Source organism: Periplaneta americana, chromosome 16, assembly GCF_040183065.1.
Source record: "Periplaneta americana isolate PAMFEO1 chromosome 16, P.americana_PAMFEO1_priV1, whole genome shotgun sequence".
Classification (NCBI taxonomy): domain Eukaryota; kingdom Metazoa; phylum Arthropoda; class Insecta; order Blattodea; family Blattidae; genus Periplaneta; species Periplaneta americana.
Window position 1 is genome coordinate 172,011,030 of NC_091132.1, and position 22,972 is coordinate 172,034,001.

The following is a 22,972-nucleotide window of genomic DNA, read 5'->3' on the forward strand; positions in this document are numbered from 1 at the left end:
AAAAAACGACAGTTTTCACTGTGTCATTTTTAAATTACAAGCAAAAAAAAAAAAAACAAAATAATTAAATTCGTTCAATTTTCATTTAATTGTCCACACCTGTGGATTAACGGTTAGCGCGTCTGGCCACGAAACCAGGTGGCCCGGGTTCGATTCCCGGTTGGGGCAAGTTACTTGGTTGAGGTTTTATCCGGGGTTTTCCCTGAACCCAATATGAGCAAATGCTGGGTAACTTTCGGTGCTGGACCCCGGACTCATTTCACCGGCATTATCACCTTCATCTCATTCAGACGCTAAATAACTTAAGATGTTCATAAAGCGTCGTAAAATAACCTACTAAAATAAATAAAAATAAATTCATTTAATTATTAAATATATTGATTTATTCTTCGTCGTCCTCAATGATTCAACAATTTGTAGTATTATTATTATATTTTTCTCATCCAAAGCAAGGACACTTACACAGTTATCTAGTAGAATTCCAGGACACTTCCCTGTCCGATCTGATTGGCCTACTCGTCGTTTAGGTAATCTCTGGTCAATTTATAAATTTTCAATAATTAGTTTCTTAATATGTCAATATAAATTACATTGAAACAATAACACTTTCTCAAAATAAGGAAGAACACTCACCGACCACAAAAATAAAAAACAAGAGTCTAAAGTTGAATGTCTGCTACTTCTCTGTGGACATGACACTTTTAATAATTTGTTTGTCAGTTTAATCATATAAAATTCGCCGCAAGACAACTTCAAATGAAATTTTACAGTAGGCACTAGAAGTCTTCCCTATGATACAGAAAATCCTTTCAACTGGAGCAGATGTTGCAGGATAATTCCACAAACTTAATATGTTATGAATTAGAACTTTTTTTTTAATAAATGCCGAACACAGAAAGCTGTTTTCCTAAAATTGTTAATATTACATTTTCTCATTTTGAGTTCCAATCTGACTTTTATTGCTCTGTTATTTGATTGAGCAATACACTCATCAAAAATTTCATGAATGTTATTTTATAGTCTTTCAAAATTTTGTTCACCTCTCCATACTTTTCTAATTTAGGCCATTCTATTTCACTTTATACACTGATCCATACAAAAGAAACTACTTTCTCAAAACTTAGTTTCCACAATTCTAAGCAATGGATTCAACTATCATAGACCACAGCATCACAGGATATTTGTTCTTTTTGGAATTACTTTCAATAAATGTGTTTAATAATAGCTGAATATGACACAAATCTCAGATTGTATTACTTTCATACTATAAAAAAGGAAAGCTTCATTCCATGAAGTAGCAGTAGCAGTAGTAAATAATAATGATAATGATAGGGCTAATAATAATAATAATAATAATAATAATAATAATAATAATATAAAAAGTAATAGTGACGTTACCAATAATAAATCGCCATGTTTGGCATAAGTTAATGCGCTGAAAGCAAATCTGTACATATGATGTAAGATATAGTATGGGCTATTTGTTTTGTGAAGAACAGACAGGAAATCCGAGTGCAAGAATATTGCAGTCCGAAGAACAGCCCTTCTTTTTTCTCCTTCATTAGCTGAAGTAAAGTAGACCACAGGAGTCTTTCAACTGGGTCTTGTCTCCACTATTACAAAAGTAAAATAATACTACACCAGCTCTCAAAGAAGATATATGGAATATACAATGGTGAACTGCAGCATGCTGCATAAGGATTTCAATGGTAAAATCTGTACATTGAAATAATATCTCTCCTGGTTATTACAGAAGGAAAAGTTATTACAGTCCATTTGTTCTATTAAATCAATATTTTTTATTTCGAGCGTGTTGGGATTCATAAAATTTAACAATTATAAATATATCTATATCATAATGAAAAAAATATATATTCGTACAGCAGCCCTTGGATTACAGACAATATGGTATGTGATTAAAAAGAGGTTCAATATTTTCGGATAGAACCAACTGTGCAACTTAATACAACATAATTAATTACTTCATGAAATTGATACTAAAACTATGTGTTGTACTAGTAGACTGTATTGTAAATCTCGTCTGTATATATTTCATCTAGACTGTGACTATAATTTAAGACTTTATAATAGTATTAAGTTTTTTGACTTGTTCCATATTCTAGCTGTGAAACAATGCATGAATACTATGGAATGTTAATAAATACAATACAAAACTTAATAATGTAGGGAAGTTCTGCACAGAAAAAGTGTTTCTGTTTTCTTCCACGGAGAAACCCTTTTCTTGGAAAGTACTAAACCTGTAACTTCCTGAGGCACCAGTTCATTTTTTACTGAATTGTTTAGCTGCAAAAATCCCTATCTGAAAAGTTAATCTATATTTTTTTGTAAATCACCAAAAACTGGTAGCATATGATCCTGCAGTTTATATATTAAAAATAATTAATTAACCTTACAAGTTCCATAACATGTCCTACTGATAGTTAGTTTGGAAACTTTTTAATTCTGTCACACAGGGGGCTAATCTAACTGAGCAACTCATTGGCTTTCATATTTTAAATTATGCACGTCTTGTATTTCCTCTTGTCTTGTTCTATTAACGAAGCTATTAGAGTCGCGAAACAAAGTCGTATTTTAATTACATAATAATTATATTACAGGAGAGAGGTAGAGAAAAGTTATCGCACCTAAAATTCGCGAGTGGTGGGGATGGAGGGCGCAGACAGTGGGAAGTGTACGGGGTGTTTAGTTGACGAGTGGAGTTACAAATAACAAGTGTAGTAATCCAACCCTAGTAACAACATTCGCTCAACAGACACGTCCCCTGAAAAGTACGGTAACTTCTCGATGCCTCTCTATATAAACATAGAGCATAGAATCTATATTCACAAGCGACTTCAATGCCATTAGGACTTGGCATCTAGAGGAAATTTTTTTCTGTTCATTTCACATGTTTGATTAGTGGCTGCAGTATAACCAGTCACAAGATGCGTTCGAGCAGGCGGTGACTACAATATGTGCAAATGAAACAAATTTTAAAGGTTCATTAGGAAGTAAATATTGAAATTTTATGCGACCATCACTTAAGTCGAATGACTTGCCGAACGGATGACAACTGTGTTCGTCTCCTGCTCACATTCATCAGGATTTCTCTCACCACCATTTTACTCAATAATGGAAACGATTTTACTGAAGAGCTGGAGCTCTCAGGATACTATAGGAAAACTACATGGTTACTAAACTTAGTCTGAATTGATTACAAATGAAAACTCTACTTGATTTATTAAGTATTTACAACATATAAGTTTCTTACAAGATATTTCTTGTGCTGAAGCTGACACCATGACGCCATCCTCTGCTTCTTCACCAAAAAGACCCCCAATTATTCCTCTCCGTCTCAACTACCTCCCAAAATCTCCTCACCAACACTTTTTATGCTTCCTTATCGGTTTCCCCACCGGGGTACCGACCACGCCATCCACCAGGTGAGCAGAGTTGCCAAGTCTGCGGTTTTGTAGCTAAATCTGGTGTTTTTAGGACTATGCTCAGCTACAGAATTTTACCGTCAGCGGCTAGCTATTTATTTGGCATATTTTGATGATTCCGACAAAGGCAGATGATATTTAATCATAAACCAGAGATTAATATAGTATTATCACAATTTTTCATTGTGCGAGTATAAAATATCAATGTTTTATGATAACTCGATTTCGCACAACCATGTCCATTTCCTACCTCACCCATTATTGTACAAATAAGGTAGCCACTTTTGTTAAACTCTTAGTCTAATCATATAGGCATTGTTTTTGTAAATAAATTGATATGTTTAATTATGAGGAGTAGATAATGAACTGAATTATTGTTTTCATTTATAATAACCTATATTATGATTCATTCATTCATAGTGTTCTGCCCTTGGGCAGGTCTTTCACTGCAAAACCAGCATTCTTCAACCTTTCCTACTTTCTGCCTTCCTGTTTGTTTCCTCATGTGATCCATATATCTTAATGTCGTCTTATATTACATATTATTAAATTTATCATTCCGCATTGTAGTTTATGTAACACATACATACTTAAAACTTAAAACCAAACTCACTATTGGCAGGCACGTCTCCAGCTCAGTGTGAAATCAGATTTCGAACCGACTGGTGTGGCTGTGAATGTGATTGTTTCCGAAGTGTCCAGTATATTCTTGATCTACTTCATTCAATTTTGAAGAAAAATGCCCCGTAAAACTCCATATGTAAAGAAAAGAAAAACATAATGTGTTGAAAGACTGGGTGGAAGAAGTTGCCGGTGATAGTTCGAAAGCCCAGTGTAAATGATGTAAGGTGATATTGAATGCAAAATATTCAGATTTAATTGTCCATACGATTTTGCATAGAATATAGAGCCTATGAAGTGATGGACACTTTCCATAATTTAGTCTACATTTTTATAAAATTCTCTAGTTCCTAGAACTGTATAGTTTGTATTTCAAATTTGGAAGTCATGTGTTAAGAAAAATCTGGAGTTTCTCAAATACAGTTTAGCGGTTTTTTTAAGCTTGTGCAGCGGTAAATGGAATTCTGAGTTGGCAACACTGCAGGTGAGATGGGCTTAAAACCCGTTTTGATTTCACGTGCTTACAGATGTCGTCTTAATCAAACATCTCTTACATTTAATTCGATACAGTGTAATATAGCGATAAGTCGCTTTGATGAGACTACACGTAAGAAAAGAGTTCGAAGAATGCGTGATTTAATTGAACCAATTAAAATGCATGCTTTGTTCTACTGAACCAATGTGATTAGTCCAGGCGTGATACGTGGCGTAAGAATACTTTTATCTGGCAGTGATTTACCGCCCGCGCTGTAATGCTGGCTAAGCATCTTAAGAAAATGTATTCTGCTGACACTGTTCCTGGACTGTTCATATTTGACACTCCACAGGAAATCATGCTACAGGGCGTTCTTAAGCTCGGGCATAACAAAAACAAAACATAACTAATAAAGCAAGATAGAATATAGTACATTATGCAACGAGCCTATAATGGTAGTAATTAAGACGCGAGTATGTATATGTTCATAATTTTCATACGAGCGTCTTAATTGCCATTATAGTCAAGTTTCATACGACTTTTTATGCTCGATCATATTTCTAACTTGAAATTATTCATAAGTAGGCTATTCATATTATTCTTATCTGACTGAGGAGCGGAGCTGACCTTGTGCAGTAAATTGTGAAATGTGCGCAGACGCGAAAGTATTGATTTTTTCCGAGAAACAAATGTCGACATTGACCTTGATATAACCTTGAAATTGAATTAGACATTGAAAAAGGAGATGATAAATTGAATTTTGTTTGAATGAAATTGAATTAGACATTGAAAAACGAGATGACAAATTGAATTTATTGGAATATTATTTACAATTAACGCTGATTATTATAGTAACAGAACTGACTTCATTTCAAACATTGGTGATTTATTGATGTCTTTCGATTGCATATCCGAGAATAATCGATACTTGCGCTTTCATATTGCTACAATGGTATTTTCTGATTGGTGGAACACCTGAACTTGACCAGGTGTATAATTACTACATTTCGGTATGGTCGAGCATAAAAATTAATAAGGACTAAGTACAACACTATCGCAATTTTACATATCAGTTGGCGAAAAGAAAACCAAGAGTCTGTAGAAAAATATACAATAGCTCCAGAATTTGTGAAGTTACGTCTTATGTACGCGCATGTGACGTCTGAGACTACCCGATGCCGAGAAGCACTTCCCACAGATGTTGCATTTGAATGGCCTCTCACCAGTATGAATACGTGAATGCAGTTTCAGCCCTCCGGAAATAGAGAAAGTTTTTCCGCACACGTCACATCCGAAAGGCTTTTCGCCTGTGTGAAGACGTAAATGCTTCTTAACATTCCTCCACTCTGAGAAGCCCTTTCCACAAACAGTGCACCTGAAGGGCTTCTGGCCAGTATGCTGGTGTGCATGAGCCCTCAAGCTGCTCGCCGAGGACAGACACTTTCCACACACATCGCATTTGAACGGCTCTTCGTCAGAGTGCAAGCGTGTGTGCTTACCGAGATCTCCTTTATCCAAGAAAGACTTCCCGCAAACATCGCACACAAAAGGCCTTTGACCCGTGTGCAACCGGGCATGCCTGTTCAGATGTCCTGACTGAGAAAAACCCAGTCCACAAACATCGCATTTGAAAGGTTTGTCACCTGTGTGCATGCGTTCATGAGTTTTAACGTCTCTCGCCTCCCAGAAACACTTCCCGCAGATGTCGCATTTGAAAGTCTTCTCGCCTGAATGCAAGCGAGAATGTTTCTTCAGATTGCTAGACTGTCTGAAACACTGTCCACAGAAAACGCATTTAAATGGCCTCTCCCCAGTGTGCAAGAGTGCGTGTCTTTTGAGATTACCCGCTTGCGAAAAGCTGACCCCACAAACATCGCACTTGAAATCACTGCCTTCTGTGTGGGCAATCATGTGCGATTTCAAATCTCTCGACTCCCAGAAATACTTTCCACAGATCTCGCATTTGAAATTCTTTTGGCCTGTGTGTAAGCGAGAATGCCTTTTCAGATTCCCTGTCTGTCTGAAACACTTTCCACACACATCGCATTTGAACGGTTTCTTGCCTGTGTGTAAGAGCCAATGCCGTCTAAAATTCGACGATTCCACGAAACACTTCCCACACACATCACATTTAAATGACTTCTTGCCTTTCACGTGCCGACTGAGAGACTGGGAGTTTCCTGAAACTTGTTCACTGCTCACTGAACTCTGTCCTGTGCCAGTGTGAATTGAGCCCACAATTCCATCGCTGTGAGATTGTCGCTTCAAATCAACAGATACTTCGCAGGTTGGCTTCTCACGGTCTATAGGATTATTATGACAATTTACATTTTCTTCGAGTGAAAAATCGTCTTCTGATGAGACATTACTCTCATTGCTGTGAAGAAAACAGACCTTCAATGCAAACAATGGGCAAAAAGGTTGAATAGCAATAAACACGCATGTAGATCATGATAAAATTGTTCTGCAACTCGCACTGAATATCATGGAAAATAATAGGTATGCAGATCTCACAAATTTCAATCTAAAAAATAAGATTGTTGTTTAGTCAACTGTCCGGAGACAGTTCTCAATCTCAGAAGTGATATCATTAACGCACCACTCATGAGACAACGAAGCCAGGAGAAAATGGGGTAGAATTATAATCCAATATTTAAAATGTTTTATTTCCGATGCTTTTTTTGAAAGCATTCTAAAATTCACAGACACACAATACAATATTATGAAAAAGGAAGAATTCGGAAATACTATAAAATCAATATATTATTGTGCAAAACAAGAAGTTTAAAATACTATAGAAACAAAATACATTAATGTGGAAAGGAAGAAGTTCAAAATGATATACAAACACAATACATTATTGTGGAAGGAATAAGTTGAAAATACTATAGAAACGCAATACATTATTGTGAGAAAAAAATTGGAAATACATAATGCAAGATAAATAAGCTGCTACTGTATGGTATATGGCGAAATTTTGACGAATTTTAGTGAGCCCACTGTAACTGTTACGAATTGTAATCGTGTGACGAATCGTAATTGTTATGAATTGTAATTGTGTGACGAATTGTAATTGTTATGAATTGTAATTGTGTGACGAATCGTAATTGTTATGAATTGTAATCGTGTGACGAATCGTAATTGTTATGAATTGTAATCGTGTGACGAATCGTAATTGTTACGAATTGTAATCGTGTGACGAATCGTAATTGTTATGAATTGTAATTGTGTGACAAATCGTAATTGTTACGATTTGTAATCGTGTGACGAATCGTAATTGTTATGAATTGTAATCGTGTGACGAATCGTAATTGTTATGAATTGTAATCGTGTGACGAATCGTAATTGTTACGAATTGTAATCGTGTGACGAATCGTAATTGTTATGAATTGTAATCGTGTGACGAATCGTAATTGTTATGAATTGTAATCGTGTGACGAATCGTAATTGTTACGAATTGTAATCGTGTGACGAATCGTAATTGTTATGAATTGTAATCGTGTGACGAATCGTAATTGTTACGAATTGTAATCGTGTGACGAATCGTAATTGTTACGAATTGTAATCGTGTGACGAATCGTAATTGTTATGAATTGTAATCGTGTGACGAATCGTAATTGTTACGAATTGTAATCGTGTGACGAATCGTAATTGTTATGAATTGTAATCGTGACGAATCGTAATTGTTACGAATTGTAATCGTATGACGAATCGTAATTGTTATGAATTGTAATCGTGTGACGAATCGTAATTGTTACGAATTGTAATCGTGTGACGAATCGTAATTGTTATGAATTGTAATCGTGACGAATCGTAATTGTTACGAACTATAATCGTGTGACGAATCGTAATTGTTACGAATTGTAATCGTGTGACGAATCGTAATTGTTACGAATTGTAATCGTGACGAATAGTAATTGTTATGAATTGTAATCGTGTGACGAATCGTAATTGTTACGAATTGTAATCGTGTGACGAATCGTAATTGTTATTAATTGTAATCGTGTGACGAATCGTAATTGTTACGAATTGTAATCGTGTGACGAATCGTAATTGTTATGAATTGTAATCGTGTGACGAATCGTAATTGTTACGAATTGTAATCGTGTGACGAATCGTAATTGTTATGAATTGTAATCGTGTGACGAATCGTAATTGTTACGAATTGTAATCGTGTGACGAATCGTAATTGTTATGAATTGTAATCGTGACGAATCGTAATTGTTACGAATTGTAATCGTGTGACGAATCGTAATTGTTATTAATTGTAATCGTGTGACGAATCGTAATTGTTACGAATTGTAATCGTGTGACGAATCGTAATTGTTATGAATTGTAATCGTGTGACGAATCGTAATTGTTACGAATTGTAATCGTGTGACGAATCGTAATTGTTATGAATTGTAATCGTGTGACGAATCGTAATTGTTACGAATTGTAATCGTGTGACGAATCGTAATTGTTATGAATTGTAATCGTGTGACGAATCGTAATTGTTACGAATTGTAATCGTGTGACGAATCGTAATTGTTATGAATTGTAATCGTGTGACGAATCGTAACTGTCACAAGGAAATTGTGGCGAATTCCTCAGATCTCATTAGAGAATGGGTAGGAATAGGCTGGTTCCTCTGTTTTCATGTAACGTAAGAAGCACGATTTCTTATTGCCAGAAACAGAAAAGTATATTTTATCGAGTAAAGTAATATATTATAATATATAATATTCTAAAGTTTCCAGTATGACAATCATCAGCGAACGAACAACACCGCTCGATTAGCTCTACATGGAACTGGTTTGTTTACAACGTTCTGTTTGGAGTACAGTGGTCTGTGCAGTCATTCTTTGCTCTGGATTGACTTGGCTTCAAATTGACAGCGATGATGACTCTTCATTTAGAAAACAAGCAAATGACGGTAACACAAATATGGCTGCAAAATATTGTGTATTTAGCAATTTCTCACAAATAAATTATGAAACTTTAATTACCGTAACCATGTTTCCAGTCGTCCTGTTCTATACGATATGAGTTCAAAAAATACAGGCATATCCATAAAAAGGAAATATTGTGGAAGGAAGTTGGTGAAATTGTAGGTAAGATTGGTAAAGTATCTGTATTTCAACACAAGTTAATTCTATACCAAATTTCTAGGACTTTTTATAGACTCCAGTTTAACATGGGAAAAACATATCGAATATATATGCACAAAATTATCAAGAGTTATATATTTATTAAAGAAATTAGTGACTTGTGTTTCTCAAAATTATTTAAGATGTGCCTACTTTTCGTTCTTTCAGTCGATAATTAGGTATGCCTTAATTTTCTGGGGAAATGGTAGCAAAATTGGGAGTGTCTTGATTTTGCAAAAGAAAGTCATTAGAATTCTATGTCAATCAAACTATCTTGAACATTGTCGACCTCTTTTCAAACAATCACAGATATTAACTGTCATAAATTTATATATATATATATACGACCTAGTCCTTTACACTCCACAAAATATAGACAATTACTCATTAATAGCCAATATACATGATCATGAAATTAGAAATAGTGAACAAATTAATATTCCATACTGTAGATTACATAAAACTAGTACAAATTTTTCTGTCATGGTGATGAAATTATATAATAAGCTTCCCAATTTTCCAACCAATAGTTTCAAAGCTAGATTTTATAATTGGCTTTTAATTAATCCTTTCTACTCTGTAGATGAGTTTCTTAACATGAATTAATACGAAATTGTTTTTTAATAAATAAAGTTACCGTATTTACATTTAGTTACAATTATTACATTAAGAGTGAAGTGTTTTCATTAATTTTAGAGTTTCAAAATGTTTTGTGTTTTCATTCTAATTACTGTTTTCAATTATATGTGTATTTTCAAATGTATGTTTTCTGTGAGGAAGCCTATCACTGTATGATTAATGGCTTAATAAATTGAATTGAATTGAATTGAATATTCCAATACATTATGAAAAGAATAAAGAGACGTATATATAAGGATGTCAAGTGAATGTCTTCCCCGATATTTCAACCTTTAATAACGACAATTAATATAAACAATTACTTGAGATTATTTTAAAATCCTAATGGAGTGTGTTTTAGAATTAGTTTTAAGTTGAATAGCTTGGACAAGAGCCTGAACATTGTAACCACTATAATTTATAAAGAACGATGTAATTAATTTTGACACAGATCGCTTGTTCGGAATAGTAATATGCGTTACAAGAGCGAAGATCGTTTATTACATACCTGAAAGAGGAATTTCTAATTAGTTGCAATGAAATCTCCATCTTGGTTTCTGTTCAATGACGGCAAATTTGCAAAACAAAAATATCTATCTTCAACATTGTTGCTTTAAAATGTTTTCTGTGTTTACTATACTCCGTGATATACGTCTGTCTTTTTCCCCCCCCCCCCAGTCTATAAATGCGAACTTAAAACAAACGGCTTCCTTAATGTTACTTGCATCACGAATGCAGTAACTTTAGTGAAGTTGTAGAGTTTACTTAATTTTTGCAAATATTTAAAAATAATAATTAACAGTGCAATTTAGGTGAAATTGCAGTGGTAAGTTTGCAATTTATAATTATTACTATATTGAACGTCTCTAAAAATAATATGTTAAAAGCCTAACGGAGTAAAATCAATATGTCACTTAAGCGGTAAGAAGAGGGAAATTGTTCTGTGTGTTAGGTTGGGAATACTGAATGTGGAATTTTAGACTCATCGCAGATTGGTTTTGTGTGAAAACCAAGCAAATACGCACGATCTCGCACAAAATAATTTAAACATACTGTTTAAAGTGGCATAAGTATAACAAAGTATCTCACTGATACATTTCTCTTGAGTGTTGTTTATTTTATTATTTAGCACTGTATTGTGTATATACTAGTAGAAGCAGTCAAAACGACTATGTACATTGGCGATTGCAAGTATATAACTAATTCCGGATGTCCTAGTGTTAACAGAAGGAATGAAGGCAAGGACAATGTGAAGATCCTTACGCTGCACTCACCTGTCAGTCAAGACTATATCCTCATCTGCCGTTACCTCCAGTTTAGGCTCCTTTTTTAAAGTGTCTAAATCACAAGAGTCTTCCTGAAAGAAAAAAGTAATGCACACATCAGCTCAACTGGTATTTGAACATTTTTTCATGGTACGGACATTAATGTCTATCACTCCAAGCAGTGATTTTAACTAACTAACTAACTAACTACCTAAACTAACTAACTACCTAAACTAACTAACTAACTACCTAAACTAACTAACTAACTAACTAACATATTCACGTCATTCGCATAGACAAGCAGCTGATGTAACCTGTTCAATTCCAAACCCTCTCTGTTATCCTGGACTTTCCTAATGGCATACTCTAGAGCAAATTAAAAAAATTAAGCTGATACTGCATCCCCTTGCTTTAGCCCGCAGTGAATTGGAAACGCATCTGACAGAAACTGACCTATATGAACTCTGCTGTACGTTTCACTGAGACACATTTTAATTAATCGAACTAGTTTCTTGGGAATACCAAATTCAATAAGAATATCATATAAAACTTCTCTCTTAACCGAGTCATATGCCTTTTTGAAATCTATGAATAACTGATGTACTGTACCCTTATACTCTCATTTTTTCTCCAATATCTGTCGAATACAAAAAATCTGATCAATGGTCGATCTATTACGCCTAAAATCGCACTGATGATCCCCAATAATTTCATCTACGTATGGTGTTAATCTTCTCAAAAGAAATTGGACAAAATTTTGTACGATGTCAACAAAAGTGACATTTGTCGAAAGTTACTACAGTTAGTCTTGTCCCCCTTCTTAAAAATAGGTACGATAATGGACTCCTTCCATTGTTCTGGTACAATTTCCTTTTCCCAAATAGCAAGTACAAGTTTATAAATATCGCTAGGTAATGCGCTTCCATCCTCTTGAATTTATTCTGCTGGAATTTGATCGATACCTGGAGACGTTTACTTTTTCAGATTTTCTATCGCAATTTCGGGTATAAATGGCTCAGCAGTTTTTATTTGAATTTCGTCTCAATCATATCTATTTGTCCTATCACGTGATCAAGGATTTAAAGAAAGACATTGGAATATACTTGGTATAAAACCTAATAATTTGAACATTTAGAAAACTTTCAGGTAATGTAATTTTTAGGAACATATAATTATATTAAAAAATAGCACTTGACATATACTTGGTGTAAAACTTAATACCTTGAACATTTAGAAACCCTTCAACGAGTTAACAATTTAAATGTATTCCTTGACTGAATTTCTAAAGCTAAACAACAGTCACTTTGAAACTTTGGGTTACACACTTTTGAATCTATGCCACTTGATTATCCAGTGACTGACTCAATATCACACAAAATTTCAATTTCTTTCAAATAAAAATCAGCAGGAGTGAAAGATGTAACATACAAAACTACTTTTCCGAGTGTGTTCAAGGCCACAGAGTTACCTTTGAGTAAACTTACATAATAAAAGGATTAAAGCTAATGTTGCTGCTTAATATGAGCGTATTCATCAAAAAACCATGATACCATATGGCTCCACTACAACATTTGTTTTGTCCTGCTTTTTGAACTCAGAATTAGTTGGGCCAACTCACCTCCACTTCACACTTCACGGTGGGTAAAGGAATTGCCGCTGGACTTTCTTCAAGGTTTATCTGAGATGTGAGCTCATAGCTCTGGTCCACACATTCCATCTTTATCCGATCCAACACATTCCCTTCCTGGAGAACAGACGCACATCAGGAATGAGTGACTCCAAAACATCAGAGTTCAATGTTATACAGTTGTATGAAAATAAGTGCCAAGAATTTCTGCAAAGTTTCTCGCCACTTTCGAAAAACTATAAGCAATCTGACACCAGACAACTTTACTACTTTAATTTATATATGTCTTTTTTGTCTTTTAACTTATCCATTACATATATTTACATTTACTTTACAACTTTACAAGAATGCTTTCGCTTGTGTTTAGAGGATTTTTGGGTCTTGAACATATGTGACTAAGTTAAACTGAGATGTATGCACGGTACAAATATATTAAAGTGGCATAAAACCTAAAAAAAGTCCTGATATAACTTTGTAAAATAGATTAAAATAGATTATATGATGTTGCACAAATATTGCTCTTACATTCCTTCAGAGTCACTTCAACCTATATGGATTAACAATTAAAGAGTGTGATCCCAAAACTCTCTTAGTCCATTTCGCCATTTTTACGATTTATAAATGTCTTCCAATAAGAGTATTCTACTTTTAATGTGACTGAGGCCCAGCCTCATTTGTCAACTGCCATTGGCCGGTACCCATTTAAAAGCTATCCTTTTGGTAAGGTTAATCAGATCAATCAGTTATTATAGTAATTATTATTATTATTATTATTATTATTATTATTATTATTATTAGTATTATTTTACTTTGAGGCGATAGATTGGTTCATACAGCAGTAAGAGTGGCGTTACAATTACTGGATATAAGAGTGTACAGTAATAATTATAGTTTGCTGACATATTTAAGAGATTTTTTAAGCTATCCCTTAAATATCTCGTGAAGAAAACAGATAGCAACTCATTTAACTTTACCTCCATTAAAGACTTAATTTCTTCTATATCTGTTTCGCCATATGGTTGTAAGTCCAATGGGTCGACCTTGGGTTCCATCTTGATCATATCCATTATGACTGAAAGAAGTCATTATTAAATGGACATTAATGTTCAAAATGCGAGTTGATGAAAAAGCATTAGCAGCTGTTACTATATATTTTACCTCAAAATTCTTCCAAGCTAATTATAAATTACACAAAAGTATAGAAAATATTTTTTTAGGCCAGTGTTAAGATCAACGATCGTTTGTGTTACGGTTCGTTGAAGTTTGACAAATATCAGCTCTACGTATCTGATTATGGTCAACGTCAGAATCAAAGAAAGCAGGACGGCGTTGATTCAACACTGTCAAGGTCTAGCTTCCAGAAACGCAAAGAAACTCAAGTTGAACGTCATCCAATCACCAATCAAAACCGTGGCGACGCTTTCCTTTTGTTTTTACATCTTCTTTCGTTGTAAGTGCGCCATATTGCTACTGAAATATTAAATAAAATAATATTAATTTAAAATTACGTAGGAGGGACGACCTCTTGATCGAATGTGTCATATCATATGAATATACAATAAATGACATAAAACACATTTTTCTTTAATATTTATGAATTGAAAATGAAACATAATAGGCAGCAAACATGAAAGCATTCATAGCACGTAATTCAACCAATTCATTGCATAGCTCTCTGTAGCATAGTGGTAAAGTCAAAGGCCTTGGTGTAATTGAAGCCAGGTTCGAATAAGAGGTCTACTTACTTTTTTATTACTTTGATCATTTATTTGCATTATTTTAGATACCTTATTTTAATTTAACCGAACATAAAGATGGGTATCCAATATAAATAATATATCCGTAATTCGCACTAGTCCAGCTATTCAGTAGTCTAGATTATTATTATTATTATTATTATTATTATTATTATTATTTACTATTATTATTATTACTATTGTTATTGTTATTATTTTTATTCGTATTGTTATTCTTGTTATTATTATTGTTATTCTTATTGTTATTATTATTGTTATTCTTATTGTTATTGTTATTATTATTGTTATTTTTATTGTTATTGTTATTATTGTTATTGTTATTCTTTTTGTTATTATTATTATTATTATTATTGTTATTGTTATTATTATTTTTATTCGTATTGTTATTCTTGTTATTATTATTGTTATTACTATTTTTATTGTTATAGTTATTATTACTATTTTTATTGTTATTATTATTGTTATTGTTAATATTATTATTATTGTTATTTTTATTGTTATTGTTATTATTATTGTTATTTTTATTGTTATTATTATTACTATTTTTATTGTTATTGTTATTATTATTGTTATTGTTATTCTTTTTGTTATTGTTATTATTATTACTATTTTTATTGTTATTGTTATTGTTACTGTTATTATTATTATTATTATTATTATTATTTTTGTTATTTTTATTAATATTATTATTGTTATTCTTTTTGTTATTGTTATTATTATCGTTATTGTTATTATTATTATTACTATTTTTATTGTTATTGTTATTATTATTATTACTATTTTTATTGTTATTATTATTATTATTATTGTTATTATTATTATTTTTATTGTTATTATTATTATTATTATTATTTTTGTTATTTTTATTAATATTATTATTGTTATTCTTTTTGTTATTATTATTACCATTTTTATTGTTATTATTATTATTACTGTTATTGTTATTATTATTGTTATTGTTATTGTAATTATTATTATTATTATTATTATTATTATTATTATTATTATTATTACTACCACCTACTTAATAATTATCGTCATTCTATATTATTCCGTCGTAACATATTTTTCTAAAACCGATATTTTATTAATTATGTTGTCTCAAACAAAGTTACCATAAAATTCAATGTATATCGTAAACACCTGACTGACTGGCGTGTGGATTTCAGTACTCATTATGGCCGGCAGAGGGTGATAGTTGTCACGAACGTCGATCATAATACAAGACCTATGAACGTTCGGCAGAAGTTCAACGTATGGATGAACGTAACGCAAACGAACTTTGATCGAAATCCCAGCCTTACTTAGGTCGGCATTACGATCGAAGGTCGTTTGCGTTACGTTGCGTTGGGTGAAGTACGCTGAAGTTCGACAAATACAAGCTCCGTGTATTTCATTACGATCAACGTTAGAATGAACGAACGCATGACGGTGCTGATTCGACATTGCCAAGGACAAGCTTTCACAAACGCAAAGAAACGTAGCTGAACGTCAACCAATCACGAATCAGAAGCCCTTCATATATTTTCACCTCTTCTTTCGTTGTAGATGCGCCATATTGCTACTGAAATATTAAATAAAATAATATTACTTAAAAATTATATAATACGAGGAACGATCTTTGACTGAATATGTCACGTCACATGAATATATTTCCTCTATATGGCATAAAACAAAATTAGTTTAAAATTAAACATTATAGGCAGCAAAGTTAAAAGCATTCATAACACCTAATTCAACAGTTATACTTGGTAGATTACCATAGCGTATTCGCCAAGAGCCTGGTTGTGGTGTAGATGACCCGGGTTCGAGCCTGGGATGAACTAATTTTTTATCTTTTTAATCATTTATTTACATTATTTTAGATATGTTATTTTATTTCAACCCGGAATAAAGGGGCTTTTACTACAAATAATATATTCGTAATTGGCACTAGTCCAGCTATTTAGTAGGGAAGAGAGTTGTACCTTCAGCATAGTATAGCTTTGAACATTTTTTGGTTTTTTAATATTTGCTGCTATCTAGAAAACTCAAACTGAAACAGATTGTAGAGAAAATCGCTCAGTAGCTCTGGTCGTAATTTCGGTTTGATTTATTGCAAAGTGTGAGTTCTGTGGACGAAACATTTTTTTAGTACCAAAACTAAATATTTCGTTCATTGATATATGTTTTCTAACACAAAACCAAGAAATAGTTTATGATGGGAAATATATTTTAAATATGATTGTCAGTTTTTAAAGCTATATTCCCACCTATATTCCATGTGTCCCAACTTACAAGAGGGTATGTTCCGAGGTACATGAACCTGTTGTACCTTCGAACACATTACACATCTCTTTATTTTATTTTTCCTCCGTAATAGATCTGGAAATACATACAGGAAATTCTAAAGGAAACTTCAATAATTATTTCAAGCATTTTTTATTTAAAAAATTTCATTTCCCAAAATTAAAAAAAAAAGTGAATAGTGTTTCAAGGTACAACAGTCTTCCTAGTATAATGTTTTATTATTATTATTATTATTATTATTATTATTATTATTATTATTATTATCGTCATTCTACATTATACTGTTGAAAAATATTTTTGTAATACCGGTAGGCCTATTTTATTTGTCTCAAACAAAGTTACCACAAAATTCAATGTTTATCATAAACAGCTGACTGACTGACGTGTGCATTTCAGTACTCATTATGTCCGGCAGAGTATGATAGTTGTCACGAACCTCGATTATAAAACACAGCCTCTGAACGTTCGGTAGAAGTTCAACGTACAACGTTACGTAACGTAACGCAAACGAATGTCGCTCGTAATCCCGGCCTTTTGTCAGATTTTAAGTAAAAAGTTGACTTCTGAACGTTACCTGTAAGTTGGTAATACTCATGAGTGTTTTTCTTCACTTGTAAAATCTTGACAGTAACATTTTGGAAGTCAACTGTATTGCGCTTTATGGGAGCGGGAAAACGATTTAGACTGGAACACCTGTTTAGGGGATTTTGTTGGATTTATTTTCATTTTATTGGGTTATTTTACGACGCTGTATCAACATCTAGGTTATTTAGCGTCTGAATGATATGAAGGTGATAATGGCGGTGAAATGAGTCCGGGGTCCAGCACCGAAAGTTACCCAGCATTTGCTCGTATTGGGTTGAGGGAAAACCCCGGAAAAACCTCAACCAGGTAACTTGCCCCGACCGGGATTCGAACCCGGGCCACCTGGTTTCGCGGCCAGACGCGCTGACCGTTACTCCGCAGGTGTGGACGATTTTGTTGGAATGTGATTTCCACCTACTAATGAGCAATTCTAGTACCTATAAGTATATGAATATTTTATATTGATACGCAACTAGGGGTTTTGACTAAATCTCTGTTCAATCCCTCGTTCAAGCTCCCCTGGTCCCCTCCACAGCATATCAACTAGACCATGAAGAAATAATGCTACTCCAATAATATGAAGGAGTTCAATTCATAATAAGTAATCGGTTAATTATTTTGTTTAAAATCTTTCTAAATAACATGGCAAAATACCAGGGGCGGCTTTCGAAGAGGGGCTGCGGAGCTGCAGCACCCCCAGACATTTGTGGCTCTTGTCTCGTTTTATGTTGTGAAATACATTTATTATACAGTCTCTATTTAGCGGCTCGAATCTTTTTTTAAATTTCGCTCTCAATGACATGCACGCAATCGTTAGTGAAGTCACTTCCTCCCCTGGTGCTGCCAGAGCGAAGCCAGAGAAAAGGACTACGGGTGAAGCCACTTCCTCCCCTGGAGCTGCCAGTCTCGTCTCAGATGCTTTACGAGTTAGTTTTACCCCTCCCCCTGCTACCCCTTGCCATGAATCCAGAGTTTCCAGGCGCTGCAAAATTTGCAGCAGTTTGTCAGTAGCGTGCAGTTTTAAATACATTTTCTTTAATGTTGTGAGTATAACCAGTGCGACAATGTTTAATTCTGTGCAATATTTACAGTCTATTCAGTTCAGAACCTTAACAATTCAGGAGAAATGTGAAATTAAGTGCCCATCAGTTGAATCTCATAATGGAAAGAGCCGCTAAACAAAATACAAAGGCTCGCATATTTTTTGCTGATTTATCCAGTATCCCTGCTTTTTTCTCTCGATGTCCACACAGTCTGTATTAGATTAATGTGTTTCAAAGACAATTCCATCAGCTGGGGCAACAAGATGGATTTAAAATAAGAACAGTAAATGTTGTTCATGAGAAGAAGGAGCCATTGCTAGAATGTTTTCAAACCATAATGGAATCTGAAACATCTAACAACATCACAATAAATGAGGCAAGCGCCCTGGTGCGTACCCTTGAAGATCCTGAATTCAATTTCTGGCTCAGTTATTTATTTTTTCATTTATTGATGTATCATGTGTGTGTATATATATATATATATATATATATATATATATATATATATATATATATATATATATATATAATACAACCAACTACAACATCGCCAGTTAGATGTTTCTAAAGTTCAAATCTGCATATAAAAAATTAAATTATGGTTTATTTAGCGGCACTCGCAACAGCAGGGGTTATATCAGCGTCGCCGGTGTGCCGGAATTTTGTCTGCAGGATTCTTTCAAATGCCAGTAAATCTACTGACATGAGCCTGTCTCATTTCAACACAACTTACAAGATAAGGCGCATGGAACTAATCTTTAAATAAAGTAAGTTGCTTGGTTTATTTTTGTATGCACTCCCCCTTAATTCAATACCCCACGAGCCACCACTGCAAAATATGCATTTTTGGCCGATCGTGTTTTTTAACAACCTTACCGCAGATGTTGGTAGACCTTGTTAAGTTAAACTTACAACACAGTAAATAAATGAAATCAACTTTTATTTATTTACTTAAAATTAACGAACTATCAGTGTCGCGCATCACTATGTTCATTCATTCATTCATTCATTCATTCATTTATTTTATTCCATAGATCTTACATGAGCAATGAAGCTTTAAGATGTGGAACAAGTCAACATTTTACAATATTACAATTACAATTTTTACAAATTTTTATAGTTTTACAATTTAGTAATTTTCTACAATTTTTACAATTTTGTACAATTTTTTTACATTTTTTTTACATTTTTTTTACTATGTGGTATGAGGAAATAACTAAATGTCTTATTCTAACTTACTGGAGTGGAGATTTGTAAGAAAACAGGAATTAATGTAGATAAGAGGCTCTTATCATAAGACGTAAGTGTGAAAACCATTTCTGAAGACTTCCGGTTATTGCTCCGAGCGCCACTCGTGGGGTCGTGGCTCAAAGTGAAAATATCCATACGTATTAAGCATTAACCTATACCAAATACCTTACTATAATAATATCGGACAGCTGTATACCAGCAGCATTGATGTGAGTGCGAAATATCGCGGACCTGACATCTAGCGGAGCGGCGTGGAATTACGTCCACAATTAATACAAATATTAATTGAATAGTAAAGTGTTTAATGTAACATTATTTTATATCAAAGCTGCATATTATGAGAAATATTGCATGCTTCATATTATTTTCCGTAATTAATTTCGCGTAGCTCTTATTTTCTGCAGCCATTCACAATGCAGGTCGGCTATATTTATACTTCTGCGTCTTGTCATTCGCTCCTGATGACGTTATGCACTTCCTAAGGCTCGATAAATACTGGATATAAGCGTCCGCCATTTGGTTCTTTCGTTGGAGTTCGCAGAAAGTAGACGAAAACTAGCTATACCGTATCATTAAACATTATCATGTCGTAGCTTCTATGAGAGTCAATCAATCGCGCTTAATTTTTAGGATTCATAGACAAATGTTTAGGGAAAACATAGGAAAAAATTCAGGATCACTTTTCTTTTTTTTTTTTTTTTTTTTTTTTTTTTGGAAAGTGAGAGAAAAAAACTAACTTCGTAGTATTCCGTTCAAAAAAGACATTGATATGCTCAAAAGTTGATAAGCGACAAACTTTTTTTTTCACGTTAGATGGGGAGTGAAAGTGAGAGAAATGATTAGAAAGTGCCTGTTACTCAAAATCTTTACTGGTTTGCGAGTTAAAGAAAGGAGCGATTTTGCTTCTCGAGAGCTGAAGATTCAATTTTTGTCTGTTAAAGGAGAAAGGATAAATGGTTGTTTTCTTATAGAAATCCTTGCCCTGCTTTCAGTGTTTACAAAGTTCTGGGTCAAGATTCTATTCGACATTTTTGGTGAAAATGAGTTTGTTTTATCGAAATTAATCACAGGTATACTTTCCATGTAGGGGTACGTGATAATGTTTAACGGTGCTACTAATAGCGTCGTCTGCTAACCGCAACCGGCAACAAAAGAACTAAATTGGCGAACGATTATACCTATTATCGCCGCGCTCTCATGGTTAACATTCGCCAGGTCTTTGAGCGGCCTCGTGCATAACATTCGGCAGGTCTTTGAAATTTAATTGCATTATTGTTTTCAATTTCATATGTCGCCGCTCCAATCACTCGCCTCAATTTCAATATTGCAACCAATAAGCTGCTTCCATTATTAAATGACACCTACTTGTCTAATCCACGTGGACTAAAACCGAGGTTGCAATGTCTTGTCCTGAGGACGAACATTAAGGTACGTGATTAAAAATTATTATTGAAGAGTTATTATTAAGAGTCAAGAATGTCAACTTACTCTTTTATGAAATAATAATAATAATAATAATAATAATAATAATAATAATAATAATAATAATAATAATAATAATAATATTACCGTAATAATAGCCATTTAACAATATAACAAACTAGTGCTTATTCTTATCGAGGAAGTAGACGTGACAACGTGACGCTTAGAGTGAAACCTACAGAGCAACAATCGGTCGGCAAAATTATGTTTTAAAAGCACACCCCACGTTATTGTATGATGCCGGCATGTTAACCATGAGAGCGCGAAGATAATACCTATAGCAGTGTTTATAGAGTCTACACTTCTTAATGGTATATGTACGTGAACGACCACAAATATTATCAGAAAATGCAGGCTCTAAATTTCTAAAATTTTATAAGGAAATGAACTCACATTGGACAAAAATTACAAGGTACCACAACAAGACTTATTAGAACTTAAATATCTGATAAAAGTATTAAAAAGTTACCAATAATATTTTTCAAACTAGTTTTATCAAAGTATCAAAAAAAAAATTCTGCAGTTACATCATTTGGTGACCATAACATTAAAATAAACACTTATTTCTGAAAAGTAGACTACTCTCAGACATGTAGAGTTCTTTATTTTAATACAATTAATTTTTTATTTGTCCCATATAAAATATATTAAAATTTAAATAATGTTTTGTGACCTAATTTTTATATTTTCAAAGAAATGGGCATTATTGTTGTCTACCGTTAGCATAAATGAATGTTAAATCAGTGTACAAAATTTCAGAATTCTATCTCTAATAATTGTGGAGTTCTGAAATAATATATGTGAAAATTTTCAAATTTTGAAAAATTTAATTTTAAGTAAAAAGTGAATTCTAAAAAATATTATTAGTATCTTTTTTTATACTTTTATCGGATATTTAAGTTCTAATAATTCTTGTTGTGGTACTTTGTAATTTTTGTCTAATTGTGAGTTCATTTTCTTATAAAATTTAGAAATTTAGAGCCTGCATTTTCTGATAATATTTGTGATCGTTCACGTAATATACCCTAAGTTCCTAGGACGTAAGCAAATAGGGGGAACCACGTCAGGAATAACAGCGACGCGATTGCATCTAATATTAAAAAATTTGCTTACAATTCGGAACTACTGGGCAACAATGACTTTAATTACTGACCGCCATACATGACAATTGGTAATTGGATAGCAAACCAAGCATGTAGGCCTATAGAAAGTTTTAATTTACCTGTTTGAAGTGTTCTTCTTCCGTTCGTTTCAAAGTCCCACTCCCATGATTGTGTCTTAAAGTTGAGACTCAAACATTCCGCAATAATGCTTACAACGAAACACGACTTACAAAGAGAATATATCCGGCATTTTCTTTGCATAGAATACTCTCACTGCACGACAA

General features: G+C 33.4%; 1 protein-coding gene across 1 annotated transcript; it reads right to left on the reverse strand.

Annotated features, from left to right (window-relative positions):
* Positions 1-240: 240 nt before the first annotated feature.
* LOC138691922 (zinc finger protein ZFP2-like) lies at positions 241-22,970 on the reverse strand. Its single transcript, XM_069814555.1, has 5 exons — positions 22,808-22,970; positions 14,153-14,250; positions 13,170-13,295; positions 11,561-11,643; positions 241-6,916 (listed from the first exon to the last, which is right to left on the reverse strand). Exons 1-5 carry the CDS (start codon positions 22,947-22,949, stop codon positions 5,674-5,676), a joined length of 1,692 nt encoding a protein of 563 aa, XP_069670656.1. The 5' UTR covers positions 22,950-22,970; the 3' UTR covers positions 241-5,673.
* Positions 22,971-22,972: the final 2 nt, after the last annotated feature.